At 45.6% G+C, this 27,850-nt stretch overlaps 2 protein-coding genes across 6 annotated transcripts in view; one reads left to right on the top strand and one right to left on the bottom strand.

The window, feature by feature from the left end:
* LHPP (phospholysine phosphohistidine inorganic pyrophosphate phosphatase) overlaps positions 1-27,850 on the bottom strand; it is a 72,893-nt gene that overhangs the window by 32,765 nt on the left and 12,278 nt on the right. For both annotated transcript variants that reach the window (XR_014956196.1, XM_021526364.2), the window contains exons 3-6: positions 26,413-26,566; positions 24,066-24,129; positions 23,098-23,190; positions 17,713-17,804 (exon numbers count right to left, since the gene is read on the bottom strand). Coding sequence is in view for 1 of the 2 variants with exons in the window: in XM_021526364.2 (XP_021382039.1) it covers positions 17,713-17,804; positions 23,098-23,190; positions 24,066-24,129; positions 26,413-26,566 (403 nt within the window). In the remaining variant the exon portion in view is untranslated. The remainder of the gene's footprint in view (positions 1-17,712; positions 17,805-23,097; positions 23,191-24,065; positions 24,130-26,412; positions 26,567-27,850) is intronic.
* FAM53B (family with sequence similarity 53 member B) overlaps positions 1-27,850 on the top strand; it is a 118,579-nt gene that overhangs the window by 80,809 nt on the left and 9,920 nt on the right. The window contains exons 4-5 of one of the 4 annotated variants that reach the window (XR_014956195.1): positions 1-10,824; positions 11,647-27,850. The exon at positions 1-10,824 is cut by the window's left edge and continues 1,007 nt beyond it. The exons of 1 other annotated variant lie outside the window; for it this stretch is intronic. The gene's annotated coding sequence lies outside the window, so the exon portion shown is untranslated. 2 more of the 4 variants (XM_085582945.1, XM_085582944.1) reach the window with 2 other exon arrangements.

Genomic DNA, 27,850 nt, shown 5'->3' with positions numbered 1-27,850 from the left:
CAAGGAGCTTGCTTTGCTTACAGGAATATCTGCTCCAGAGTTGCTGGGAAATGGGACTGTGGGGAGTGGGAAAACAGCCCTTGGATCCAGCAGAGGAACGAGGTGTCTTTGATGCCATCTACTGGAATGGTGGCTCCAGGGCCTGGGACCTGCTGCTCTGCTGGAGACACAAAATTAGGGTTTGTTCCCATATGAAGATGGATGCTGCAAGTGGGATGCAGGCTTGGAAAGGCTGCCAGGCCAAAGTGATGCTCTGCAGGAGCCAGGGGGGCAGTGGGATTTGCAGCAGCAGAAGTTTTCAGAGGATTTCCACGCCAGGTGTGCTGGTCCTGCGAGCCCACAGATGCCCAGGAAAAGCTGGCAGGGAGGCAGAGCCCAAGGAATGCTGTAAGGTTTAATCTGCAGGAAATAATGGCACTCTTAAGAGTGGAGAGGAGGGACACAGCAGCTCTTTAAAGGAGGAAGAGCTTCCTCCATTTCCAGCTGGAGCCCAGTGCAGGTACCAGACTGAAAGCACACCAGGCTGGGCTGCTGCCTGTAAATGACAGGAAGAGAGATTTGGATGGTGTGTCAGAAATCCCTGGGATTTCCCCATGAGGATGGGCCTGTCTTCATCAAGACACTGCACTGCACCACCTAAGCCTTCCTCCTCCCCCATGTGCCTTTCAGAGCACCAGACCAGCTTATGCCAGGAAAAGCAAGGTTCAGATCTCTGCTTATCTCACTCGTGCTGGGGCTGCTTCCCCTCTAACAGAACCAAAATCACCGGATTTTGCCTTATGCAGACATTCTGCAAGACAAAGAGACAACACTTTGGTGCTTTTTGAGTCCTAGCTATTTTAGAAAGATGTTAAATGCTGTATTTCCCTTCCTGGGGCGATTATTTACAGGAGGTTGTGCCTTTTCTTTAAGAACCACAGCAGGTAAGACCAAGACTGGCCCAGGGTTGTTTGTCTCCCTGTCTCAGTAATTATGATTTGCAGATAGGAAATTGCTGACGAGTGTCCCCTTGGATGGCAGACCCAGCAATCTCAGGATAAAGGACATTTCTCCCACACTATCTTCCAAAACAAGCTTGACAACATAGTGACAGCCACGTGGCCTGGCTGCTCCAGCAGCCTGGCAGCTCCAGGGAGCATCAGCCCCGTGCTGAGCCCTCCTGTGCCTTTACAACAGTGCTGAGCCTTTGGAAAGCTCCTCTTGCATTCTGTTGTACAAAAGATCCAGCAAACAAAGGGAGGGGAAGAATTGGCTGCCACGGGGAAGAAGTAAAGGTGGTGGCAGACAGCGCGTGGTCAGGAAATTCGGATAAACCACGAGAATAAACTTTTCTGCTGTAACTACATGAAACTTCCCTGTTGTTTGAAAGGACAGCTGGCCAAACCAGATAGAGGAGAAGCCTAAACAGCAAATCTTCATAATTCTGTGCTGCCAGTATCTCCAGTCCAATAAATACACAGTCCAACCAGCTGGCCCCTGCATTGCCGTGCCAATAGGTTGTTCTTTATCACTATTTGTTACTTGTGCACAGCTTGGACAAGCAGCAGAACCAAGAGTTTTCAAAGGGAATGAAAAAAAAAAAAAAAAGCCTGAGAAAGTCACTTATCTGGAAATAAAAGCTCTTTAAAACAACACAGCTTGTTAGGATCATATTTGGAATTTGTAACTCCATTCACCTCCTCTCCATTCTGCAGCATGTCACATTCTCCTGAAGGGACATCACAGAGCACAGCATCCCTGGGAACCCAGCAGGACCCCCAGCAGGTTCATCCTGTGTCCCACAGTGAGCAGGGCTGCAGAACACCACATCCACCTGCCTCTTGTGGCCTCCCAGCACAGAGTGAAGCATAAGAGGGAATCAAGGCACATTTTGTATATAAAGAAACAAATAAATAAAAACAGGAGTCTGAGGTAAGGAGATGGAGAAGGGAAAAAAATGAGGAAAATGACAGGATGAGTGAAGACTGGACACACCTAAGGTGTAATAAAGGGAGGGGTTGACTGAGTCCAAAAAAAAGGCAAATTCAGTATATTCTGTTCACAGGGCCACACATAGCCCTGTTTAACAGGTTTTGTTGCCTCCAGCATTTCCTGGGCATCTGCCACAGAGATCTGGGCTGCCTCTCCATCCAAACAAATGGGATTGATTAAATCCTATCACACTCTCAAGGATTTCTACAGGCAGGCTGTTCTGTACATTTGCAACGCAGCGATCTGACCAAATTCCCCACAGAGCAATTGCTATAGAAAACTGTTGTTTTACTGCCTTGTCAATCCTCTAGGAGGTTCCTATAAAGGCAGCAGCTCCTGGATTTACTTGGCAATCAGCCCCTTTCCCGAGGATGGCCACCTGGGAGGAGGGAGGTTGTTATGCTGTCAGGACAAGATGCTCTGTGAGGGGGCTGAGGGATGGGGTTTGTCTCCAGCCACTCCTACAGGAGTGTGGAATTCTCCCTTTGGAAAACACAGCTGCACGTGAGCTGGAACAAGCAGCAAAGCTTTTTCTGTCTGTTTTTCTGTGAGTGCTGCTCTCTTGGATAAACCCTACCTGGCTGTGTGTGGGGGGGATTGGCTCAGCGCTCTGATCCCAGCCCCAAATTCCTCCCCACCAGCACTGGCTGGGTTTGCTCTTCCCCCAAGCACCTCCCTGCACCTTTCCCATTGCCCAGGTGGCTCAGGAGGCTGAACACAGCCTGTTCCTGAGGGGTTCTGAGAAGAGCCTAGCTTTTCCTGGGAAGCACTGCCTGTCCCCACACCACCCAACAGGGACAGAGTGGGAACAGCTCAGCCACCAGCAAGGGGGACCCTCCTCAGCAGTGTCACCCTGGGCAGGAGTGGTCTGGGAAGCAGGGCAGAAGGGCACAATGCCAGCATCACAGAGGGCACTGAGGGAAGGTTTTGATTTTTTTCCAGAGCCACACACTGATGATTTCTGCTCCCAGGAGAAGGGTATCTCCCTGGGTGTGTTTAACAAAGCCTGGATGTGGCACTGTGTGCCAGGGTTGAGTTGAGGGGTTGGGGCTGGGTTGGACTCAATGATCTTGAAGATCTCCTCCAACCTGGTGATTCTGTGAATTTTGTGTCTAGGAAGTCTAAGAGCAGGCAGACAGTGTCAGGAGGCAGCTGGAGCTGCTGGCACTGGTGATGACCCTCCCTGAAGCCAGCAGGAACAGCCCATGCTGGGGCTGGGACAGAATTCCATCAAGATTCCTCAACAACCAGGATTTGGGCTGCTCACAAAATCCCCTCCCTAAGCCACCTGCAGCCAGGCAGGGACAGTCACTGGGACAACACCAGGGACCTGAGCTGCAGAAACTGGGAGCTGCAAAGCTGTTTATCCATTCCCAGCAGATCCAGTGGCTCCTTCCCATCCAGGAAGCATCTGTCTGTATGGAACTACACTCTGCATTATTATTCAGCCTGGGTAGGGTTTAAATGTTTATATGGCAGACTTCACTGCTTCCTTTTAATTGGCCTTTCCTCCTGGTGACAGGCTGTGCTTTGGCAGGGACAAAGCTCCTGGGAATGGCCATGCAAGGGTGTGGGAGGAGGCACGTGGAGCTGAATGATGCTCACTGCAGCTGGAACAGAAGGTCCAAGGCACTGATGGAAGGTGAAGGAGTTACTCCATCCCACCCTCCTCAACCACCCTATTTAACATCTCCTGTAATGCACTTCCCAAAACCTCCCAAGAGCAACTTCTAAGACACCTCACGTTTACACGGCATGAAAATCCTCTCCCAACACACAGCATGGATATTGCCACAGCATTTTGCAGCTGAAAACAATCCCAGGTCAGGATTTCAGGAAGAGCCCTGCCTCTTGTGACTGTGGGGTGTGATGTTTTAAAAGTAATAAAAAGAACAGGAAGATTTGGAAGGTGCAAGATGTTTTTGTTGGGAGTGATGGAGGGAAGCACCAGACCTGCTCATCTCTCCAGCCTGGCAAGGCTGCCACACACAGATGGCAACACTCCCTGCTGCACAGCTGCTGCACAGCTGGCAGCACGAGCCACAGCCCTGCCACAGCCCTCACTGGCACCATTTTTGCCAAGGCTGCAGCAGGAAACCTGCGAGATAAAAAGACCTCAGGAAGTCACTTTGATTTCCTAACCCTTGGAGCTGCTGTTGGCTCCCAGGACCAGCAATCTGCCAACAGGAGGGTTAAACGTGGAGCAGAGCTGGCACTGAGGGGACTTGCTCTGCTCTGGACAAAGGGAGGTTCATTTTTTGCTACTGCCCCACTGTTTTCCCAAGCACATGCAAAGATTCCTTCCTTTGCCTCACTCAAGCCAACCATTCTGTAACTTCCAGGTGACAAAGTTTCAGAACCCAAGCCTGGTTCAGGGGCTCCGTGTGGTGGAAAAGTCTCTCCTCCAACCTGAGCTTCCAAAGAAAAACTCTGCAGTCTCTGTTGTTCGGTCTCAAGGCAGTTTATTGCAAGTTATCTAAAAGATTTTCTTCTGGGGCTGCTGTGGTTTGCTCACAGCTCAGGCAGAGGCACACACACACCCTGACATCCTCTCTGACTCCGACTGCTTCTTCTCTCCTCACCCAGGGCTGCTGCTCTCTTTTATATGGTACATTACATGTTAAATGTTTATAGTTTTTACCTATTACCTATATTAAATGGTGCTTTTCTACTCTAAACTAATCTGTGAGTGCCAACATCACCAAGAACATGGAGGTAAGGAAGGAGAAAGAGGGAGGACAGGACCGGCCTACATTCCTCCATCTTAAAACTTCTGACCCCCATGTACAAAGTAAAACCCCCCCTGTACAGGTGTTAAAACCCCCTTATACAATACTAAAAAAATTCTTCCTTCTACTTTGTAACTACTTCTACTATAATATCTAAACTTTTGTGACTCCTTGTTCCACCTTCAAAGTTGGTAACTCATTCCATGGCTCAAACCCAAAATCACAGCTGTTTCCAGCTGCCTGACAGGGTCTCAAATGCTTCTGACCAGGGCCTGGAACCTCCAAAAATGTCTGAGGGACATTCTGAGTTCTGACAACAAAGCACTGATGTTTCCTCAGAAAGCACCAGCCCCACACCACCCTGCAGCTCACCCAAGCTTTTCAGGACTTGGATGCCTGCAGAAATGTGAGTCAGGCACAGGGATGGCAGCACAGGACTGTGAAGACACTGCTGTGGCAGCGAGGACACTGAAGCCTCTTGGTACCCCCCCAGACACATCCCAACCCTTCCTGTGCCCCTGATCACCTATCCCATCTGAACTGGTGGCCTTCCCAGTGACAACACAGCACTCCTGGTGACAAGGCTCCCTGTGTGCTCCCATGGAAGGTGCAGCAGGAAAAAGCCTCCAGGCCAGCTCGGACAGGCAGCCTGAGCTAAGTGTGCACTCCACCTTCAACAGTGGCCAGCTTCTGACAGGGGTTCAGGAAAAAGTGAGAGATTTTACATTAGAATTTGTGCCCTGAAAGAAAAAGGCCTTTTGAATGTTATTAGGGAGAATTTGACAAATGTCTTGAAGCATGAAGGCCTAAAATGCTACCAAACCCCTTAAAGTAGATTAAACCCCCTGACTCAGAAGGAGGGAAAGTAAATTTTCCTTCTGTCTTTTGGACAATTATTTTAATCTTTCAGGGTTTGTTGTTTGGGGTTTTGTGAGTGCTTGCAAGAAATCTAAAATCCTAAAAGCTTTATATTTGAATAGGAAATCAAGACTCTGTGTTTCAGCTCCTGCTGCACTGGAAAGACATTGACTTTTGTGGTAAGAAAAGAGTAAATATTCAGCCAAAAGGCAGCACAGCTCATAAAGCCACAAATGCAGATAGGCTTAAAAGTGATGAACTTATTACAAAAAAGACCAGAAACAAGTATTAAAACCCAGAAACCCAGCCCAGGCATTTTCCTCTCTTATTAAATGATGGCAGCAAATGAAGCTTCCAGGTCCAGAGCTCTGCTCCTTTACCTGCCTTTTCACAGATTTTGGATGACCTCTGTTCTTAAAAAAGCCTGTTTTGTCCCAAAGGGATTTTCCTTCTTGTGCTTGGCTTGGCACAGAGTAACTTCAGTCAGCTTTCCAAATATTGGATACTCTGACCTTCCCTGCATGGGGAATTTCTGAATACATCTTGCCTCTCCTGATGGAGAATCATGGAATGGTTTGGACTGGAAAGGACCTTAAAAACCATCCAGTTCCAATCCCAGACACCAGCAGGGACACCTTCCACTAGACCAGCTTGCTCTAAACCTCATTCAGCCTGGCCTTTCCAGGGATGGGGGAAACATGCAGGGAAAAAAAACCCCAAATATTCAGGAAAGAAAAATGGGCAGGTCCTGAAGGGAGGAAGGAAGGAGCTTTGTTCCCTTCCTAACATGGAACCTCCCTTCCCACCCACAGCTGAAGCTGGCCAGGTCCTCCTCACCTGCAGAGCCAGTGCAAGGGGAATGTTTGGAGTGGCTGGAGCTGATGTTTGGCCTGTGCCTCCCCTGTGCTCCCATCTGCATCCCCAATTCCCATGGCCTCCAAGTGGTGACAGTGAAAATAACCAGAGCAGCCCATGCAGATGAACTCCCAAGTGTTCAGATCACCAAAATGCACCTCCATAAATCTACCAGGTCCCCTGCTGTAGGAAAGAGTCTGGGGTGTTAAACAAATAGGCAATAAATTTCAGAGGATTTGGTAAAATTAGGATTGTCGTTACTTTTCCATTCCAAGAAGACTAATCTGGGTTATAATTATCCCAGCTACATCCAGGCTTTTCAATAGCTCATACACTGATAAATGAAGCGTTCACTCTCACAAATGCCTCTCCTTCCCCTGATGGATGCAATTTGTTCCAGATGGATGGAGAAACCTCTTTTTTTTTTTCCCTTTTACACTTGCTAAGCTATTTCCAGGCATCCAGAGCAGCACAGGTGTAAATCAGCAGAGCTCTCACCCTTTACTCTACTCCTTGTAGCAGCTGAGGATCCAGCCCCTTATTTCTAACCTTAAAACCACAGATTACACATAGTGATAGTCCCATAAATGAGTGAGGTAAGAAAAAAACCCACCAGACAAACACAAAAGGCATTAATTGCACAAATCACTTTGGGCCTGCCAGCCCCTGCAATAAGCCACTTTAATTAGGCTGATTGAAATGCAGACAGGGTTTTTTGGTTTTTTTTTTTTCCCCTTTCCACTGAGGTCTTTGTAGCCACTTTGTATAAACAGGAGCCGGCCTCCACATCCTCAGCCAAAACCTGTCCTCTCACTCCTCTCCCAGGAGCCAGGAGAGGGGGAAGAGCCACCTCAGCAGAGCCTCTGGGAGCCCCCAGATGATTCCAGCACCTCTGACTGAAGCACTGATGCCTGATGGAGTCAGAGATGCTTTTGTGATGACAAAGGTCAGTGCTGCCCCGCAGAGGAGCGGATTCTCCCTCTGCCCTGCCACACTGCTCCACTGTGATTCCCAGGCTTTCCTCAGGGCACTGGGATTTTCTGAGTGCCTGCCCAGGGCCAGCTGGGAGTCCATCTGCAGCAGGGCCGAGCCCCTGAGGCGGTCACGAGTGGCATTTCCAACATATGTTTGCACAAAATGCTCGAGTCCTTTCAAACCCAGCACGTGAGCACCCAGCCCTGCGGCCAGTGCCAGCTTTAAGCTGTGCCTCTCAGCCCTGGGTGCACAGGGAAGGATTGCAAAGCTCTGCTCCAGGAATAAATGCATTAATGCTTGTATTTAACAACCAGAAAGGCATGGCAGAAAAACAGAGACGACTGCAGAGGGGAAGGTGTTGCTCTGTGAGTCCCCCCACAAGTGTGCAATGGGGAAATAAGGATTCAGCACAGGGAAGGGGATGGGTTTCATCAAGCACTGCTCCTCAGAGTAAATGCACAATATGGTTCAATTCATGCTGTAATGGTCTTTGAATATGCAGTATTTTTATCTGAATGTGATTTGACAACTTGTGCTATGTGCAGCAGTGCTGGCCAGTGCTGTGCATCTGCCAGCACCTCTGGCCACTGTCTCACAATCCCAGAGCCCACTCCCTCCTCCCAGGCAAGGCCCATCTCCAACTCTCCCTTAAAACCACAGGAAAGACATCTAGGGATGTGTTTTCAAAGAACTCTAAAAGCTTAGGCACGTGAAAATACAGCTTTGTACAAAACCACTGTATCACAAAGCTCAGGGGCTGTTGAGAGCAGAGTGATCAGTCATGCCAAAAACTGCAGGAAGGGACTTTTCAAAGCAGAAGTCCATTTGCTTGGGTAAAAGGCAACTCCCCACCTCTCCACATAGTTTAAGGATGACAAGGAAGTCGACTGTTTGCTAGAACATCTCAAGCAGCAAGGAAAAATAAAAGTGCTCCGTCTGCAAGAACGAGAGCTGGCTCGTCCAGTGTGTGCTCACTCTCACGTCTGTCAGCTCCACTAATGCTCAGTGGAATGAAGGGTCTGTGCTGGAGCTGCCATTCACTCCTGGAGTGCCAGATTTATCCCAGCTGCTCAGGTTTAGGCCCCTGCCACTCACCCAGCTGCTCCAGTTAGGCTGTACCTTATAAAGAGTGCCAGAGATCAAAAGCTAAGAGCTTTCACAGTCTGGCTGCAAGCAGAGGTTCATCCCTGGGTCAGGCAGGCTTCAGGCTTTCATGCAGAAAAAGGGCAAATTGAGGAAAAACTGGTCAAGCTCCTGTCTGGGCTATGTATTTGATGCTGGCATGGAAGTAAAGTCCTGACCCTGCCTGGGCTCAGCCAAGGAAGCACCTCTGCAACCACAGCCACGTCATCTCCCAGCAGACAGCCAGTTTCACTGCTGTGATGATCTAAACGTGCCAAAACCCCAAGAAGGAAGGGCTGGTGTGCTGAACCCTATTCTCAGTATCTAAACAATAAATTGGTTTCCTCTCAGATGTCTACACTGACACGGTAAAACTCCTTTCCTCTTTTCATTATCAGAGTTGGGTGAAAATGCCCAGCAGCACACATGAAATCAGCTCTTGACACAGTGTTTACACAACAACAGCAGCTTTTTTAGCTTCACTGGGGACCCAGAGACCAAACAGTGCCCATGGTTGTGCTCCAGGCATCCTTGCTGTAACAGCATTATAAATACATAATGAGAATTTAAAAGGCAGAAGGAAGACAGAGGAGACTCCCCTTATCACACTCAGCTTTCATCATCTGAAAAGAGCTACAAATTTCAGCTTGTGCTCATCAGCACCGAGGGAAAGGTGTCCTTGTTAGAGGGTGAGCACAGGAGCTGCCTGGCAGCATCCAGAGGGAAAAGACGTCAAGTTTCAGAGGAAAGCTGCCACCACATTTTATACACACTGTCACTTCTAAAGAAGTAAAGGCAACTTAGCACAGAAGCATGAGGAACTGTGTTCAAGCACAGAACAACACCAGCAAGGTCATCCACGCCATGTGTGCAAAGATTTGGATCAAATCCCTGAAGGTTAGCCTGGGGAAAAGCTGCTTCAAATATCAGAGAGCAGAAACCAAGGGAGTCAGCCAGTACCTGGCCATCTCAGATGCTTCCATGGCCACCTCTAGCACTATCCAAGCACTTGCAAATCCAAATCGTGCACAGTTGTGGCCAATATCACCAGATACTACTGGGTGGTTTCACAGCCAGAACCTTGAGAGCAGTACAGTAACTTTTAGCACACTTCAAAGGAAAGAAAAATGTCATCTTCACAGGACAGACTCAGCCTGAATGGGACTTTATCCTCTATCCTTGAGTTATACACAGACAACTCCCAAAACTCCTTTCCAATGTGCAGCTCCAATCCTTCAGGTCCTTCCTTCCCCCTTCCCTCTCTCCCGATTCATGGCCACAGCAAATGTGCTGCTTGATTATCTGCTGACACATGCATTTAGCACTTCTCTATGGAAAGCAACAAGTTTGGAAGCTATTCCAACTTCCCCTCTGGATGATGTCACCCTGGGCGGGTGCCAGGCTGGGTTTCAAGTGAAAATCCTTCACTTTGGGGTCAGACATCCTCCTATTTTTAGCCCTGGACTCTGTTGTGCAGCCAACAGCTGAGCTGGACAGTTCTTGTTATTCCACAAGTCTGCTGGCTGTGTCCTGCCCTCTGGAAATTCCCAGTGAGAAATGTTCCCCCCCATTCTGCACTGGGAATGGGGATGGAGAAGGGCCCTGTGGCTGCAGCCTGTGAGCTCACACCAACCCTCCTGGCCCTGACAGCTCCATCACCCCACCCTGCCTCCCCAAATTCTTGTTAGTGCCACTGACCCATGTCTCCAAGGGCCACATCCACATGGCTTTTAAATCCCTCCAGGGTCAGGACTCCACCACTGCCCTAGGCAGCTGTGCCACGACTGGACAAACCTTTCTGTGAAAAAATTTTCCCAAATATCCAATCTAAACCCCTCATGGCACAGCTTGAGGTCATTTCCTCTTGTCACCTGAGAGAAGAGACTGACACTCACCTGGCTGCACCCTCCTTCCAAGCAGTTCCAGAGCAAGAAGGGCCCCCCTGAGTTTCCTTTTCTCCAGGATGAGCCCCCCATCTGCTCCTCATCAGAGTCACTGCACTAATTTCCCTAATTGCACACCTGATCAGCCAGTGCCTGTGCTGTGCTTTGGCCACTTAAGCAAGTGATGTGTTTCTGTGCACACAAAGCAGTGGAGTAAGGAAAAGCTTTTGAGATGAGCAGATCCACACAGAGAGCAGCCAGGCTCTTCTCTGCTCCTCACAGACACTCACCCCTGCTTTGTAGGGAGGCTTTTGGGTGGCATTCAGAGGCCCAACAGGATGCAGACCCCAAGCAAGAGCACCAGCCCCTGAGCTCATCTCAGCAGGGTCAGGTGGAACCCGCTGCTGACAGCCACAGAAAACCACAGACAAGTGAGAATTGGGATGGTTTGGGGGCAAAGTGTGAATGTGAGTCACTGTCTGCACTCAGGCAGGAGCAGTGCTGGCAGCCCGGGGAGCTGCCCTGCACCCCAAGCCCTCCTCTCACACCCCTGCTGCAGCACAGAGCACTCACACACACACACACACACACATCCCAGACCTAGAGCTGGCACTGCTGGGTGCTTTGTTTTTAACTCTGTGAGTCCCACCATGCCTCCCAAAGGGGGTGGAAGGCAGCCCAGCAGAGGCTGGAGGGCAGCAGGTCCTGTGTCTGCTGCTCCCTTGTCCTGAGCAGCCTGGAAGCCCCTGTCCCCTGTCCCCTGCACCCCAACCAAACCTATCTGCAGCCCCTCTGCAGCTGCTGGAATCACAGAATGGTTTGGGTTGGAAGGGACCTTAAAGCCCATCCAGTTCCACCTTCTGGGACACCTTCCACTATCCCAGGTTGTTCCAAGCCCTGTCTAACCTGGCCCTGGACACTTCCAGGGGTGGAAGGCAGCCAACTCTGGCTTTGGTGGCTGAACCAAGCCCTAGAGGAAAAGAAAATAAATGTCAGTGGCTAAGCCTGCAGGGACCATCCATGGGCACACAGAACAGCATTAGAACAGGAATGCTCAGGTGTTCTGTGCTTGCAGGGTGCCAGCACAAGGCACTGTCCTGGCACTTCTGCTCCTGAGCATGTTTACAGCATGAGCAAGGGCCCAAGCCAGATTAAATTTCAGATATTGAACCCTTTGCTTCAAGGGAGTTACATCAGCAGCTGACTTGGCCTGTCTCTCTCTTATTTGCTTCTCTCTGCTTTGGTTTTGTCAGAGCAGTCTGAGAGGACTCCACACAGCACCAAAGAGCCTGGAGGAAAAGACAAGCAGAGAGGAGGAACCTGTGCTTTAAAAAAAAGGAAATCTCCAGTGAAACCCAAATTGTGCAGCTGTCCCAGCTGTGCCCTTTCTACAGCACATTTCTCATCTGCACTTTCACAGAAATAAAGTGGTTTTCCATTGGTATGGAATTCATCCATGCTGTCAAAGGCTGGACAAGCCAACAGAGCTCAGTGTCCTGCAAGGGACAAGTGTTGAGAAAGGCTCCTTCACTGGGGAATGTTTCACTGCAGCCTTGTGCAGGTGCTGAGAAAAGGGATAAAAAGTGGGATAAAAAGAAGTGAGGACCATACCCTGGGCTGTGCTGCTTGGGTCAGAGGTGCTGGTGCTGTGCAGATGGACACAGCCTGTGGAAGGCCTGCAAAAGCCCTGAACTGCCACCAGCAGCAGCTCAGCTCAGGAACTGTGCATCTGCAGGGAGGAGGGAAAGGAAAACACTTTGGACAAGCAGCTGCCAAGGGCTCTGGTGTAGCTCAGGCAGGGCAGGAGCTGTGGAGGGAGGGTGGCTGCCAGCCCAGGCTGGAAGAACACGTCCTGCCAAGACATTCAGGCACCAGAGCAAAAGGGAATGAAAGAAGAAAGGCCATTAGCTTTGGATGCTGTCAGAGAGGGCCTGGAAGTGCTTTAATCCCATACATCAAGACCAGCTGAGCCACGTGTCCCCCCAGGTCCTTCTGCCTCTGACTTCAGGTAGCAGAAACTGGCACCAGCTCCTCCTCTTCCAGCCCTTTATCAGCTTCAGAAGAGGAGAAATAGAAACCTGAGCTGTCTCTGCTGCTGCATGAGCTGGGAGGAGGTGAGGCAAGAGGGGAAGCAAAATTGCAGCTGATGTGGTCACTGCCAGCCTGCTCTGCAGAGTGCACGTTGCCTCCCCTCCCAAGGGCTGCAGATGAGAGAGCTGATTGCAGTGGGGCTGCTGAGGAAAAGCCAGTCATGGGACAGGCAGAGAGCAGAACTGTCAGGCTCCTGAGTAATACTGCTTTTCCTCACTCACCTTTATTTAGCCTACTCTCATTGCAGATTGATCTCTTTTCTGATATTCAGGCTAATTTTTTTCAGAGCAGCACATGAGCACACAGCATGGCTGTGTCCTGAGCACACACTGCTCCCTCAAGGTTTATTATGCTACCAATAAATAAATAACTTGCTAATAAACCCCCCTCAAACTCACACTTCTCTTTTAGACTGAAGATAATTAAATTCATGCATGAGTTAGTAATTTCTGTGTCTGGACACTGGAATGTACTGGGAAGGTGGAAGGCTGTGATCAGATGTGCAAGCTAAGGCACTGCAGGATTTACTCTGAGCTTCCTCTACAAAGCTGATTCAAATATTATGGCAACCAAATTGTGGTCCAGAAATTGATAAAAACATGTGAATATCCTCTCATGGACAGAGCAAACCATAATTTGAATGTGCAATAAAGGGTGATGAGGCTATGCCTTGGGCCTGCCTGCTATCAGCTATCACAACCAACTCACTGACACCAGCTTCAATAAACATTGCTTAAGACATTAACCAACATGAATTATAATACAACTTTGCCCAGTGCAAATATGGGTTGGAACTCTTTCCACTTAATACTTGAAACAGGCTTCATTATCAGGATGTGAGGCCCTCAGAATGCCTCTGGTTGTGTTTCTGCACAAAGGGAGTGCCTCTGCCTGCTTGTTCTCATTTTCACACTGCTGGTACCCAGGAGATGGGAAAAAACTCATAAAATTGTTCATCTTGGCAGGGATGGTAACACAGGGAGCAAGAAAGGGAGGGTGGAGGGATGCTCCTTCCCTGCAGAGCAGCAAGAGGTGACTATTCCTTCACAGAAGTTGTCATGAGTTTCACTGAATTACACAGTGACAGCAGTGAATTTATCCACGTGTGGAATGCTTTTTAAGAATACTTTCACAACTTCATTTAATGACACAATCTGTTTTTCCCAATCCTTAGCCAGCCTAAAAGACTTCTCTGTCCCAACTTTTGTAATAGTCACGTTTTGATTTCTCTCCTGGAAAGCCAATTTACTACAAATTCTGTGTGTTTTTCTTTAATCAGGCAAGAGGAACAGATCACAAGCCACTTTATTAAGGAAGTCAGGGTAATTATTCTCAGAGGATAATTAAAAAGTAGGGACACATGAAGTAACTTGACCCAGTTCTGGAGAAGAGTGGCGGAGCTGGCAGCTCTCAGGGCCTCCATCCCTGGGGAATCCTTGATGTCTGTAATGAGGCAGCTCAGGGATGTTGACTCTGCTGTCAGTATCAGCCATGGCCATCAGATAAATCCCAAATCAAAGCAAGGAAACCCCAGGTGGGCACTGAGAGGGGATGAATCCACACTGCCACATTCCAAAGCCAGCCCGGAGCTCACAGGTGAGCAGGGGCAGTGGGCAGCACTGCCATAAATATTCCTGGCTGCTGCCACACACCAGCAATGGAAAGTTCATTATTTACAAATCAAGACCTGTAAATAACAACAAGGAGAAAAGGGGAAGCAATTCTTGCCCCCTGCCAAGATCCAGCTGCAATCTGATGCACCTGGAAGCTGTTTCCAGAGGTACAGGGAGACACTTGGAAAAGCCTCAAAGTCATTTTTCCCTGCTCTAACTTGCAGGCTACAAAAAGGAATGAGGATATTACACAGCATTGCAGAATCAATAGTTATTGTGGGAATCATTGGTTTGATGTCAAGGCCAATTAGCTGGAAGTGGAATTAGCACATACCCTGAGCTGGAAGACAAGAACACATTCTTCCCTAGATGGGAAAGATGTTGGCCAGGTGTGCACAGAAATTCTGGAACTGGCATCACATTTTCCAATGCTGATAAATCTCCCAGCCCTCAGGAGCCTGCAGCAATGGCCTGATCTGTCCTGGACATGGGACAAACAGAGAGGAGAAACCTGCAGCCCAGACTGACCCTTTGCATCTGGAATTTGCACCTAGGCAAGGCTAGACTTGGCCAAAGCTCTTCACCCTGTGTCAGGTCACCCCAAGACACCAAACTTATCCCCTCACCTTCCCAACTTTGGCCCTGATCTGTGCCAGCAGAAGTTTTAGCCCATGCTGCAAAGAGGATTTATGGCTTTTCTTGGACTGATCTATGCCATGCCTGCTTTGGCTACTGGGGAAGAGTTCAACACTTGAGATGGAGGGGGAAGAGGCAAAGTGTGTCATACTGAAGGAAACAGGCTGCACAGATTTTAATTGATTTTAAAGATCCAAAAGAAGCAAGACAAAGGAGCCAACTTGCAGGACTCCATGCAAGGTGGTGCAAAACTGAAAGTTTAATCCATATTTTGAACCTCATGCTGGGAGCAGGCAACAGTGGAGAGACTTTGCAGGAGGGTGAGAGCCTGGGAAAGTGGCAGCCCCAGGGCACATCCCTGCATAACCTGGGGGGGCACTGGGTGGGCAGCAGACCTTAAAAACCACAGAACTGTAGAATCAGAGTATCCTGAGCTGGAAGGTCCCACAGGGATCATCAGCCCAGCTCCTGGCTCTGCACAGACACCCCAACAATCCCACCTTGTCCCTGAAAGCACTGTCCAAACCCTCCTGGAGCTCTGGCAGCCTCAGGGCTGTGCCCATTCCCTGAGGGGCCTGGGCAGTGCCCAGCACCCTCTGGGGGAAGAACCTTTCCCTAAAATGTTTGTGTAAACTGCATTGAGCCCTGAAAGCAGGAGAGCTGCAAGCTGCCCCAGCACCTTTGTGCACTGGAGGTGACAATGCCAGCTGGGGACATCCTCTGGTGAGGAAGGAGGGGGACAACCCCAACCCAAACCATTCAGTGGTGCTGTTATTGAAACCTGGGGTAATCCCCCCACATCTGCAGTAAAACCCTGAGAGCTTTGTGCTTTGCAAGACTCTTGGACAAACAGCCCAGGATGCTGGGGAAGCCCCAGGCTGTGGCTGACAGTGACACACGAGCCAATGATGCCATCCACAGGTTCTCGGGTGCAGCACAGAACTCTGTGTCATCAAAGGCTAAAGGCAAAAACAGCACCTTTGTGTATCTTATCTATCAGATTTTAAACTAACCTCACCACCAAATAATTGAATTTTGTTTATTTTCAACTTATCCTGCCCATTGCTTGTTTATTTTCTGTCTCTCCTTACCATGGGCCTTGATTTTCTGAGTATACTAAAGAAGTCATTCTTTAAAATACAGATACACCTCTGACCTCTCCTGGCAAAGAGGAGTTACTTCATTTTACTCCCAGCTGCTGACAGATGGGGAATTGAGAGAGACACTCATCTCTGTTTCACTGCTCTGCAATAGTGCCTGAGTTGAGAAAGCACCAGCCACACACTGAAACGGGAAACACAATCTTTGTTCCCCATCTAGGACAGCTGGCTACTCCCTTTCAGCTGTGAATTCATGACTCAAACTTGACACAAGAAAATGCCTTTCTAGCATGTGATTATACATATTTATGTGTGTTTGTGTACATGGAATTTGTGCCAGCTGTTTGAGCAGTGTGGATGCAACATCACCTGGGGCGCATTTTATGATGGGTAAAGCATGGGACAGGAGAGTTCTGGTCAGCAGCAACAAAAACCTAATTCACCTCTGTGTGCAAAGACACATTCTTCACTGCCACCTGTATCTCTGTAGCAACAAAATGTGGATTTGCAAAGTGATCCCATTAATACGAGAATAAAATCAACCACTGAATCCCTATTTTCTCCATTAGGAACCTAATGGGATTAGAGTCACAAAAGTCCTGAATTGGAAGGGATCTGCATGGATCATCAAGTCCAGCTCCTGGGATTACAGACAAATAATCCTAAAAGCACAGACTATATAATTTCTTTTTTAATCTTTGGGATTTCCCAAGCTTTAATCAGATGCATATTTAATTTTTAGATGTACTATCTTAAAGTTATAGAAAACACAGTATCTTTTTTTTCCTCAGAAACCATCACCTACTGGTCCATTAGAATTAAGGCACAGGGTATTATTTTATCACCTCACACAAACTAGAAAGGAAAATTTAGGAACAGATTGACTTGAAAACAAGCAAAATAACTTTTCAGATAGTTTATGGCAAGCATAATTTTCATGTGCTGCATTCGCTCCCCAAAGGGGCATCTTTCTTTTAGAGTCTCAGGATTTGAAAGTGAAGAAAAACTGTGACAATACAAATGACATCAGATGACAAAGGGTGTGGCTGAACCATACTACAAGGTGGCATGGTTCTGGGTAAGGGGAGAGGGTTAAAATGAGATTTTGGATGTTGGGATCAGAATGTCAAATGGAGGGACAGATCTCTGCACTGCATTTGAAGTCACCTTGAGCTGACCTCAAACCCAACCTGCTGAGCACTGGGTCATGTCCTGTTTAGAGGTGCACTCTGTGTCCCCCTCAGCAGCTGGCCCTGTGACAGCTCAGTGAGAGCACAGGGTCCTGGGGACAGCTGCACAAAGAAGGGTTTGCATTTGGAGCCATGAGTGACCCTACAGGACCCTGCACTCTGGGAAGGTGAGAGCTGGGGAAGCAGCTCTTGTGTTTCAGACACCTCAGGGCTGAATATATGTCTGGATGGAAGGGCAGACATATGGTGACCTTCCTAAAGTTGTGAGAGATGACCCACAGGGATGGCTGAGTCAACAATCTAATTTTATAATCTCAACCCTGCCAAAGGTTTCAGACACGTCTTGTATCAAGTGTACAACACTTTCATGCAGAAGCAGGAAAAAAATAAGCAAACCCCAGGAAATACACCAGTTCTATGTGGTGTGATGAAAAAAAATAGAGCAGGAATTTAGCAGAAAGTATTTCTTCAAGGATCAAAGATACTCTGTCCTCTCCTTCCTGCTATTTTCACACAGTGTTTTCCTAAAAGAAAATATCACCATCCACCCGAGTCTGTGCTGCACAAGGAAGTGCTTGGGTGGACAACAAATGCAAACCTACATTGACAGCAAGGGGAAAGGGTGGGGAAAAGGCATGGAAAAGCCTGGCCTGGTGGCTGTGACCTGGATGTGCAGGGGGAGCACTGACCTGTACTTGCCCGTCCGCACCTGCAGCGCTCTCATCCCGCACTGCTGCGCTCCCCCGACATCATTCACGATGTCATCCCCGATCATGATGGCCTGTCAGGGCAGTGAAATACAGCCAAAGTTCATTTCTGCCATTTGTCACCCTCCCCTGACATAACAAACAGCTTGATTTGAGGTCTAATGCTGCCACTGGACAAATTAAACACGAGAATATTGTCATGGTATTGATTAAAAGTCATCCTGCGCTGAGGGTAATTCATGCCAGAGCTCCTCCAGCAGTGCACTGGCACAGCACACACCTGTACAATTTGTAATCAATCACAGAAATCAAAGGGATTTGGGGCACAGCTGAAAGAAAATGGTGAGTTTTATGAAGTTAGGCCTCTTCTTTTCCTAACAATCCATTCCTGCTACGCTCCAAGCAGCTTAAATTAAGCTTAACTTCTTAAATCTGGTGTTCTACAGGCTGGTCAAAAGCTTAAGCCTGTAATCACTGAGAGCTTGATCCCCAACGTGTTCCCAGGTTGATACAGAAATTTAGGAAGTCACTGTAAAATGGAATTTATTAATTTTTGCACAGTATGACACAATGTGTACAGGCCTAGCACTGTTTGTCTTACCATCAGTTTAAGCATATGCCAATATTAATAAACAAAAGTGAGTAGATTAGCAAAAAAGTAACTGGTTGTGCTAAGATTTGTCTGGTGCTTGATAAAAAGAGTGCACAGAACACCTTTCTGCCTCTGTTAAAGATATTTATTAGATCAGAGTGCATCAGCCAAGGGATCCTTTCTGTTGACAATCACATCACCAAAATTTCAAGTGCTTATCATCCTGTGTTAAAAATTACTGTATTTATGCTATTCTTCAAATTTAAAATTATTGGGGGAACGGCATTTTATAGTTTCAACAAAACCCATTATATACACAAAACAGCAGTTTTCCATTAATGATCCAAAAAATCAGCTTTACACCTCCCAAAGGTGCTCTGGATTATTCTGCAGAGAACAGAGGCAGCACCTAAAACTGGGGGAGCTCAGGTTTGAAAGTCTAATGTGGTTTATCAATCAGATTTTTTTTACCTTTTGTATTAAAGTTGAATTTTTGTCTAATACAGCATTAGCTGCATCTTTAACTATTTTATTTTCATCTTTTAAATCAACTTCATAAATTTAACTGCCTGGCTTTCACAACCATGGTACTTCCCAGCTCTAGACATTCCTGCCTGAATTTTCATCCCTTCCCCAGCTCTGTTTTGCTTGAGAAAGAATAAAAATACTAAACCTCCAGAGCTATTTTTATGAATTATCTAATTGCAACAGGATCTTCTCCCACATACTATATTGCATGTAAAAGAAATCTCAGGATAAACCTAAATTTTCTGAGAGGTTTCGTAAACCAAAGTGAGCTACAAACATGTAAATCTGGGACAGCTTCTCCTGTAGATAGTTCACCTTTCCTTAGTGCTCTTCCAAACCAGCAACTCAGCATGAAATGGGGAGAAAATGATGGGTTAGATTTAAGTAATTAGGAAATGAAGCATGTAAATGTGGATAAGGAAAAGAGAATAACCCCACTGTTGCATGGAGAGCTGCAAGAACCTGGCAAAACCGTCCCCAGTCAAGCACCATTACCAATTCCCCCCAAGCTGCTGCAGGATATTTAATCACTCTCAACCATTGGCTTTAAGAAATTATATTTTTTTTCTTACAAAAGTCCTTCCAACACCTCCCTGAGGATGAGAGGGAACAGACCTGCACCACCTGCATGCCCTTGCTCAGCCCAAATCCCAACATTCGGGATGTAAAGACAATTTCAGTCCTGTGTCCTAATAACCCTAAAAAGAATTTCCTCTGACAAAGGAAAAGGGCAGAGCAGGGCAGCCTCTCCAACCAAGCACTCTGCTGCTTGCCAGGGCTGAATTTTACCTCATCCAGGGAAGTTTTCCTGCAAGACTCTGGCAGCTCTGGAAGTGCAGCTGCAGCTGAGCAGCGATGCCTGTCCAGGCCAGCTTGTGGCACACGCATACAAAAATGTGCTCCAGGCCCCAGGGATTTCACAGATTTACTATCAGTGAAGGGCAATAATCACTAAAGGAGGAGCAATTATTCCAAAATCATTTAGGATTTAAAAAAAATCATTGGCAAGAAGATAGAGGTCAAAAGGTGCGCTGTCAAGGGAAATAAAAAAAACTCTACCTGTCAAACCTGGGTTTAACTTCCTCTCTGACTGCAATATGGTAAGAAGAGAGAGAAAGATATAAAACTGAAAGGTCACATAGCCACTGAAAGCAGGAATTAAAAGATCTCCATTCCTGGTCACATTTTACACAGGGATCACACCACTAATCTGTTCAATCCTTCTGCAAAAGTTACTTTTTTTTTTTAGATTGGCTACAAATTAACTAAAAAGTGTGCTAACCCCACTAGAATATTTAGCATAGAGAATACTTCTAGAATCAGACATACTCATGCCTGAACAAATTTCTTGCTATAGATTTAATAACCTTCATCAAGTTAAATGTGGCAGGACCATAAGGAAGTAAAGCTTATACACCAAACCTCGACTTATTAAATCACTTTACACAAGAAACACAACACGTTTACTTTTCTCCCTGTCCTCCCTCACCCAAGGAATAATATCCCAGGCCCCAGGATACCACATCACTGTTAATTTTGTTTCTACCTTAGGAACTCCAAATGTGCAGGGCCAGAAAGTTTTATTTTGGGATGGAAGATCTGTTGTAGCTGGTGGGCAAGGAGGGGACACTGGCCCAGGAGCAGGTCCCCTGTGCCACCCCTGGGTGACCTCTCTCTGCTCTCATGCACCACTAACTCCCACCTGAGGCTTGCAGGTGGCAGGAAAGGGAATTGTTTAACTACCAGTGGTTTATGGACTCCAGTATGACCTGCCATAACTCCCATTAAAGAAGGATAATTTGCTACAGAGAGAACTTTTTATGATTATATAAAACTACCAGAACCTTAACATTATTTAGGTTTTATTGTAAAGCTGTAAAAATCATCCACTGTTAACAGCTGCCTTAAAACACGTGAATTAGACATTTCAGTAACCTTTAAGATGTGTTATTCTTTGTCATAGCACTGAATTGTAAGATAGCTCTGGTTACATCTAAGAGGTTTAAATTTCCAATCTATTAAAGTAATACTGGCAATCTGTTATTTCTAGGCCATTGAGGAAAGGTTAAAATGAAAATTGGACTTTAGGGAGTTCCTCTTATTCTAAGTGCAGGCTGAAAACATCTCAGCAGCAGAAGGCAAAGTCAGGGTCTCAGTAAGAAGCAGTTATCAAGGGAAATGACTGGTGATAACTTTATTGATTAAAGCAGCTTGAGGAATTTCAGAATTGCCACTGTCTCGAATTACTGTGGTGAGACAGCTTTATTAAAAAGGTATTTTTCATTAAAAGCCAAGTGAAGGAAAATTGTAGTATGTTTTCAAAAGCACAGCTCATCTAAAATGGTTTAATGATGGTGTGGATTAAATGCATTCCACAGTTGGAATAAATTATTGGAATAAACATTTTGTAAAAGCAAAGGAAAGTAAAACCAGCCCCTATCATGTCTCTACAAATGCAGAATTCATCCAGGAGACAGACAAAGCAGTGCTTTACAGGAACTTACTGAAGTGACTATACTGAGGTTTTAAACTGAAAATAATGAGGTTTTATTACTGTGTACCATGAACTAAACCAACCTGCAAAGCCTTCTCCAAAAATACATTAAAGTCACAAGGTTAAGCACTCAAAAGTTAAGAAAAGATGTCAGAATTAGAGCAGTTTGCTTGTTTGGAATTTGTTCTTCCTACACATGTGTGAATTATAATCCAGGCTTTAACTCCAGCAGTGTGGATTATGGTTTCCATGGTGGAAAGCATGGAGTGACTGGTGCCATTATCCACTGGTGTCTGCTGCACTCCTCCTTGGTTAAGAACACACTCCCCTCACTTCCAAACTCTCCAAATATAAAATATTATACCTACAAACTAGACATATCGCTGCAACACATTGATGGCATTTAACATAAGAAATAATATGGATAAAAAGCCAAAACTCTGACAAAATATAAAGTGAGGCATGAGTAACAGACATGGCAAACAACAGAGAATGAGTAAATAATCTTTTCTGGGAACTATTCCTGCTCTTCTATACCCAAAACAAATATTCCTGAAGCTGGTGGGAACCACTCCCTAGGCTCACCCCATTTTTGCCAGCCTGGTGATGCTTTACATCAGATTTGTTTCCTGGGGCAAGGATTTAGAGACAGCAGCTCTGCACCTGACATGTCCCAGGGATAGTCCAGACTGGGCTGTCTTATTCCTGGGGAGATATGGACAGACTGAAGGGAGCACAGAAAAAAAGCAGCAGCACTAAAACACAACTTTAGTAAAAAAAAAAAAACTCCTGCAAGGATAGCAAATCTAGAGATAACTGGATGGAGAAAATGTCCAAGCAGTTATTTTGGTAGTTAACTAGACTAAAACTAGAAATAAGGAGATGCCGTTTAAAAGGGAAATATCCTGATAAATCTCAGGAAGAGCTGCCTTCCCACCAGACCCACTGTGCTGAACACCATCCCCAGGGCACTGACAGTTGTTTGGCTCTCTGAAAACTACTGTGGACAAAACATTAATAACTGTGGAGCAGGGAACATTCCTGCATGGGGAAGGAGATGGATTAGATGGACCACTAGGTCTTTTCCATCTCCCCACTCTATAATAAAGGAAAACCCAAGCACATGCTGAATTACAGGGCCATAATTTAATCTCCAGGCTCCAGGGACCTACAAGCCACCCCAAACTTCACTCCTGTTGTTTATAATGTCACCCAAACTCCCCTGATGGAATTATTGTGCTGTAATTCATTGCTGTTTGTGAGGCTTCTCATACTCATCCCTATGTCCTGTGTGACAGAACAACAAATTAATAAAGAGGAGCTGGGAACAACTACAGAGAGGGGGAAAATTGGCTGTACTGAGGAAGCACCACACATTCAGCATGTTTCTGGAAAGCCAGAAATACAGGAGGGGGTTTTGGGGTCAGTCAGTGCTTCCTATTCACCAAAATGATAAAATATTTTACATCTGACTTTCCCTTTTACTAAAAAAAAAACCAAAAACAGGTAGTCAGTGTGGCAGCACAGGAAATAAATGACATTTTGGGATCAATTCCATCACCCTGCAGCCACCAGTCTCCAAGCAGACTACCAGGCATTAGGGCACCTTTTCTGCCTCTGCCAGGCTTTGAGTCTGGTCATATTCTCCTTTGAGAGAAGTCACAAACTTTCCAAAACTACAGCAAAGCAGGAAAAAAGCACCAGTGGGCACAAATATGTGGCACAGCCCGTGGGCACAGCACCTCAACCTTACCTGCTCTGGTGGAACTCCCAGTTCTGCCAGGGCTGACTCAAAAAAACTTTTTGCTGGTTTCCCCACCACCTCAGCCTGCACATCACAAGCATACTGGGGAAAAAAAAGAGACAGAAACACAAAAAATGGTGACTGGAAAAGGATTTGTTCAATTCCGTAACTCCAGTTGTAAAACCTTTGTGATTATTGATTTTTGCCCTTAAATAACACAATGGATTAGCAGGTGAAGGTGAATATCAGAGAATTTGGATAATAGTAGTGTTTAAAGTTTTCTGGCAGGACAGGAAATGCTCTTGAAACACCTCAAGGTACAAATCTTTCACATTCTCTATTACTGAGTAAACTTCAAACTCTGTTCCAGTACTGCTCATTTTGTTAGGGTCATCTCTCTTAGAGATGTAACAAATATCCTTTATATAAAACTATCAAAAGTACTGGAGAACCTTTAAAAGCTATAGAGGATTTCTTCAACCACCAGGCATGATTTAAATGATTGAAGTGAAAAATCCAATTTCAAATTTGGGTTTTGAAAAGTTGCATTTGAAAAAGCAGAGTTTACAAGTTACATTTTCCTGCAACTAAATATCAGTGCTATGCTGAAATAAATTGTTTCTTGCTTGTTCCTAGACAAAAGCCTAACAGGTAACATGGACCTTCATGTTTTCCTGAGCATCTTGCACACAGTGTTCCACTTTTTTCTTGTCTGACTCCTCCTTTCAAGGGCCTCATTTGCAATAAAGGCATCAAAATGGGAAAAGCTCACCGTTTAAATAAAACAAATTAAAAAAAAAGAACAAAGGCAGAAAAGAAATTAATCCACCCATCTTTAGAATGCAGCAAATGAGTTTCAATGTGTGGAAAGTCCCTCCATCAAGGTGAGTAATTGCAGAAGATGACCCATATTTATGCCAGTTACTCTTGTAACAAGGTGCACAGGGTGAGTAAGCATAATTCCATCTATAAAATACCTCTAATGCCTTCATATATGCTCCAACATCAAGTTTCAGACCATCAGTTTCTTTATAGTAGCGTCTGGAAATGAAAGTGATAAAGTTCCCATGAAATGAAAACGTTGGCAGTTAAAGACAAAGAAACTACATTTTATTATTTCTGGGCATTTATAGGTGTCCATATGGCTGCATAAAAAGTCAAGTAATCAGAAAATGCCAGGTCTTGGTTTAACAGCAGGAGTTAAGGAAAGGACAGGCTCAGGACTGTGCAATGCAGGGGGAAAGGATCCCAGATGCCCATCTGGGAACAGCTTCAGTGGTTCAAAGGGATTTCAGTGTGCTCAGAGCAGGATGGACTGGGCTGTGCATTACTGCAGTGACACAGAGCCCTGGCCCAGCAGCTGGAACCCTCCTCAGTGTGTCTGCAAGGACACCCCAGACATCACTGCTGCCTCAGCCTCCCAAACCCTATTTATCAGGGCTAAAAACCCTCCAAGCTGAGTGTTGTTCTTTCTAAAAATGCTCCCACTGCCAGGAAGCTCATGGAATTAGAAGGTTTCTTTAGAGAATTTTTCTGGAACAGTAATTCACATTCATGCAGGTCTTCCAAGCTCCAGGCAGAGCAAAATCAGGTTTCTATATGACAGGAAAAAGGGTAGGATGGGCAGTCAGCTAAGATTTTATGCCTTATCCTTCTGCCATTTTCGATTATTCAGCATAGCCTTCCTTTAAAATGACCACTTGACCTTTGCTAGAACAGCCATTAACCTTCTATAGTCTGGCGTAAACAGCTTAATTTTCTGACAGTGGCATGACAGAAGAAATTACAAAGCCAATTCCCACTCTCAGCCCAAAACAGATGCTAAATGTAAATCACTCCATTTCCAGGAGCAGGGCATTCTGCTTCAGTGACTCTGACACTTTTGTTTTCCATGGAATGAACTAAAACTTCTACCAAAACCAAGGTGCTGGACCAAGGCACCTTGCTCAGGTCCACCCAGCTGTGCTGGTTCTGCAGGTTGAAAATGAAGCTGGGTTTTGTAGATGGCCCTTTGCATCCATGAGGCTGCTCCAGTCAGGAGAGCAGTTCTTATAATTTAAAATCTTCCTTCTCTGAGTCAGAGAACTCAGCACTTGTATTCCCATTACCTCAATGATCAGCCATTAAAAAACAATATGCTCTTGTTGAAAACTGAGCTCTGAATATCCCAAAATCTTTATTTTTTAACAAAAAAGCAATATTTCAAAGAAGTAATAAAAAGAGCTGTTTCTATCACTGAATGACCAAATAAATACTTTTACATGTACAGGGTACAAAGCATTTTTGCATTGATGACAATACAGATCCTAAGCAAAGGTTGATTCTATACTTAATTTTGAAATATGGTATTACATAACACAAAATTTGATTATTTTCTATGCATTAGCCATTCTCCTGTTGGCTCAACATTTTCTTCTTATCCTTCTGAGAAACAGTAAGGATTTTTCACCCCTGTTGGAGGATTAGAGTGTCAGGTAAGGCAGCACAATGAATTTAACTGCTCCTTCTCACTGATAAGTTCTGCCCAGCTGGATCAATAACCCACAAACTAAGAAGGGTTTCATGCCCATTACAGTCTATTGAACCACTGAGCAAAGTTGTCACTGCACTTTCCCCAAGATAAACATGCATAGTCTCTTTTAAACCCATGCATCACACAACAGATAAGAATAACTCCTGATATTCCTGTTGGGGTTTGTCATTATTCAGCACAGGAATTAATAACATCCTGTTTAAAATCTTAGAATACCTCTAAATTCATTATTTGCAGGAAAACATTCCAATTCCCTGACTGGATCTTTTCCTCTGTGTGAAAACAGGAGGTCAAAATTTACCCTTGACGGACAGAGAATAATTTAAAATGCTGTCTAATATTAAAACTACCAAAACAATTGATCTGCCATTTCAAAAGCATCAAACTGCATCACAAACTTGCACCAACAGCCCTTTACCCAAGCATGGCCTGTGGAAATTTTGGGTTTCTTTCACTATGAAAAATAATTTATATTCAGAGAGGAACATGTGGCTACAGGCAGTAATTAAACCAACAGTTCTCACCTCTGAGATACTAAATACTCACTCACTTGGGGGTCACACATATTAAAATCCAAACTTTCCACGAGTCCTAGGAGGGTTTGAGGCTCTCTTAAAGCACCAGAAGTCCTCTTCATTGTCAGGCACCTGATCAGATCAGACTCTCAGTCCAGGCACACAGATTAAAAACTGAGGGGTTGGTACTGGGAGTGCCCACACTGATTTCTGGCCTCCATTGAAGATGTCATTAAAAAATGCAGAGACTTGAGGAAAAAACAGAGCTTAACTCACCCTTTTCCAAGGGAGATCAAAACAGGCTTCTCCATCCCAATCAGAAGTCGGAAAGCCTCGTTCAGGTTTGCATAGGTGAAGTTTTCTGCTGCATCTCCAAGAACCACGCAGTTTGGGTTTGTCTTATTGATCTCAGCAAATTCAGGGACAAGATCTACAGAAGGAGGCAAAAACCAAAAAACCACAAATCCCTCACTGTGGATTCTTTGCTTCTTTTTTCTGCTAAGGTCAGGATTAAATGTGTGAGAGGGTATTTCTTGTTGGGACTGAGATATTTATTAATTCTTATCTCTGTCAGTCTCACAAACCCTGAGTTCTGCAGCATTTCATTCTAACAAACTAAAAATGCAGCCCTGTCTCTCTCTCTACAAGGCTTTTTAAGGATAAACTGTCTAATGAAGAAATGACACTTATTTTTCTTTTAACCCAATAACCAATCACCCATGCCCTGCAATGTGAACTTTTTTATCCAATTACACAAAACCACCAAAGCCCATGGAGAAGAAGGTGAAGGAGGACCAGCCACTGCCCTAAAACCTCCATCTTGCTTTATATCGATATTATATTCTAAAACCTTAAATTCTAAGTTTTCCACCATGTGATATCACACACCTCTATTCAAACTTCACACCCACAATCCCAGTTCTACCATTCAATTTTGGAAGACTTCACCGCAGCCTCAGGTCAAATGCAGAGTTCTCCTGGGGGCCAGTGCTTGTCAGCACAGAAAGTCTGAAACTCTCAGCATCCAGGGTTCTAACACCTCACCATTTCAGACCCCATGGAAGCAACAGCATTTCCCCAGATTGGTGCTTCCTTTCACTCATTAGAATACATGAAAAAATAAACAAATCTCGGTCTGAATCAAGTGCTCTTCAAACACCTACTGTCCTGGCTTGTAAAATAAACATGTATTCTATTGCCATCTGTTGGAGGTGGGGCAGTTTTCTTATCTTTTCCAAGAATAATGTCTCCCTCAGGGGAGATATCTTCTGTTAATGGGCCATTGAATGATTCACTGCATGACTGGTAAAGTTCCATCATCCCATGGTGAGATGCTCCACCCAGAGGGAGGAGCCAAGCATTCCTACCTGCATAAAATCAGCATTTTTGAGACACTGGTCAGCCATTTCGCTGGATTCCCAGAGAAGCAGCCCTCTTTGCTCAATTCCCAGAGGAAGACCAGGCCCAACTACTATCAGACCTTCAGAGAAGATTCCACCCTTCTAGAGATCTTCTAGAGATCACGACTTCATCAGCATTTCATCTGCCCCTCCAGGAGGAGCAGCCACCATTTAACTGGATATTACCAACACTGACTCCTCAGGGTGTCAGGTTTCTGACTCCATCACTAGTTTCGTTTGTACTAATTTTTAAATTATTATTATTATTTTTATTTAGTTTTTCTCCTAGTAAAAAACTGTTACTCCCATTCCCA

This window comes from Lonchura striata, chromosome 6 (assembly GCF_050655825.1).
Source record: "Lonchura striata isolate lonStrDom1 chromosome 6, ASM5065582v1, whole genome shotgun sequence".
NCBI lineage: Eukaryota > Metazoa > Chordata > Aves > Passeriformes > Estrildidae > Lonchura > Lonchura striata.
The sequence above is the reverse complement of the archived record's forward strand: the minus strand, read 5'-3'. Positions and strand labels throughout refer to the sequence as shown.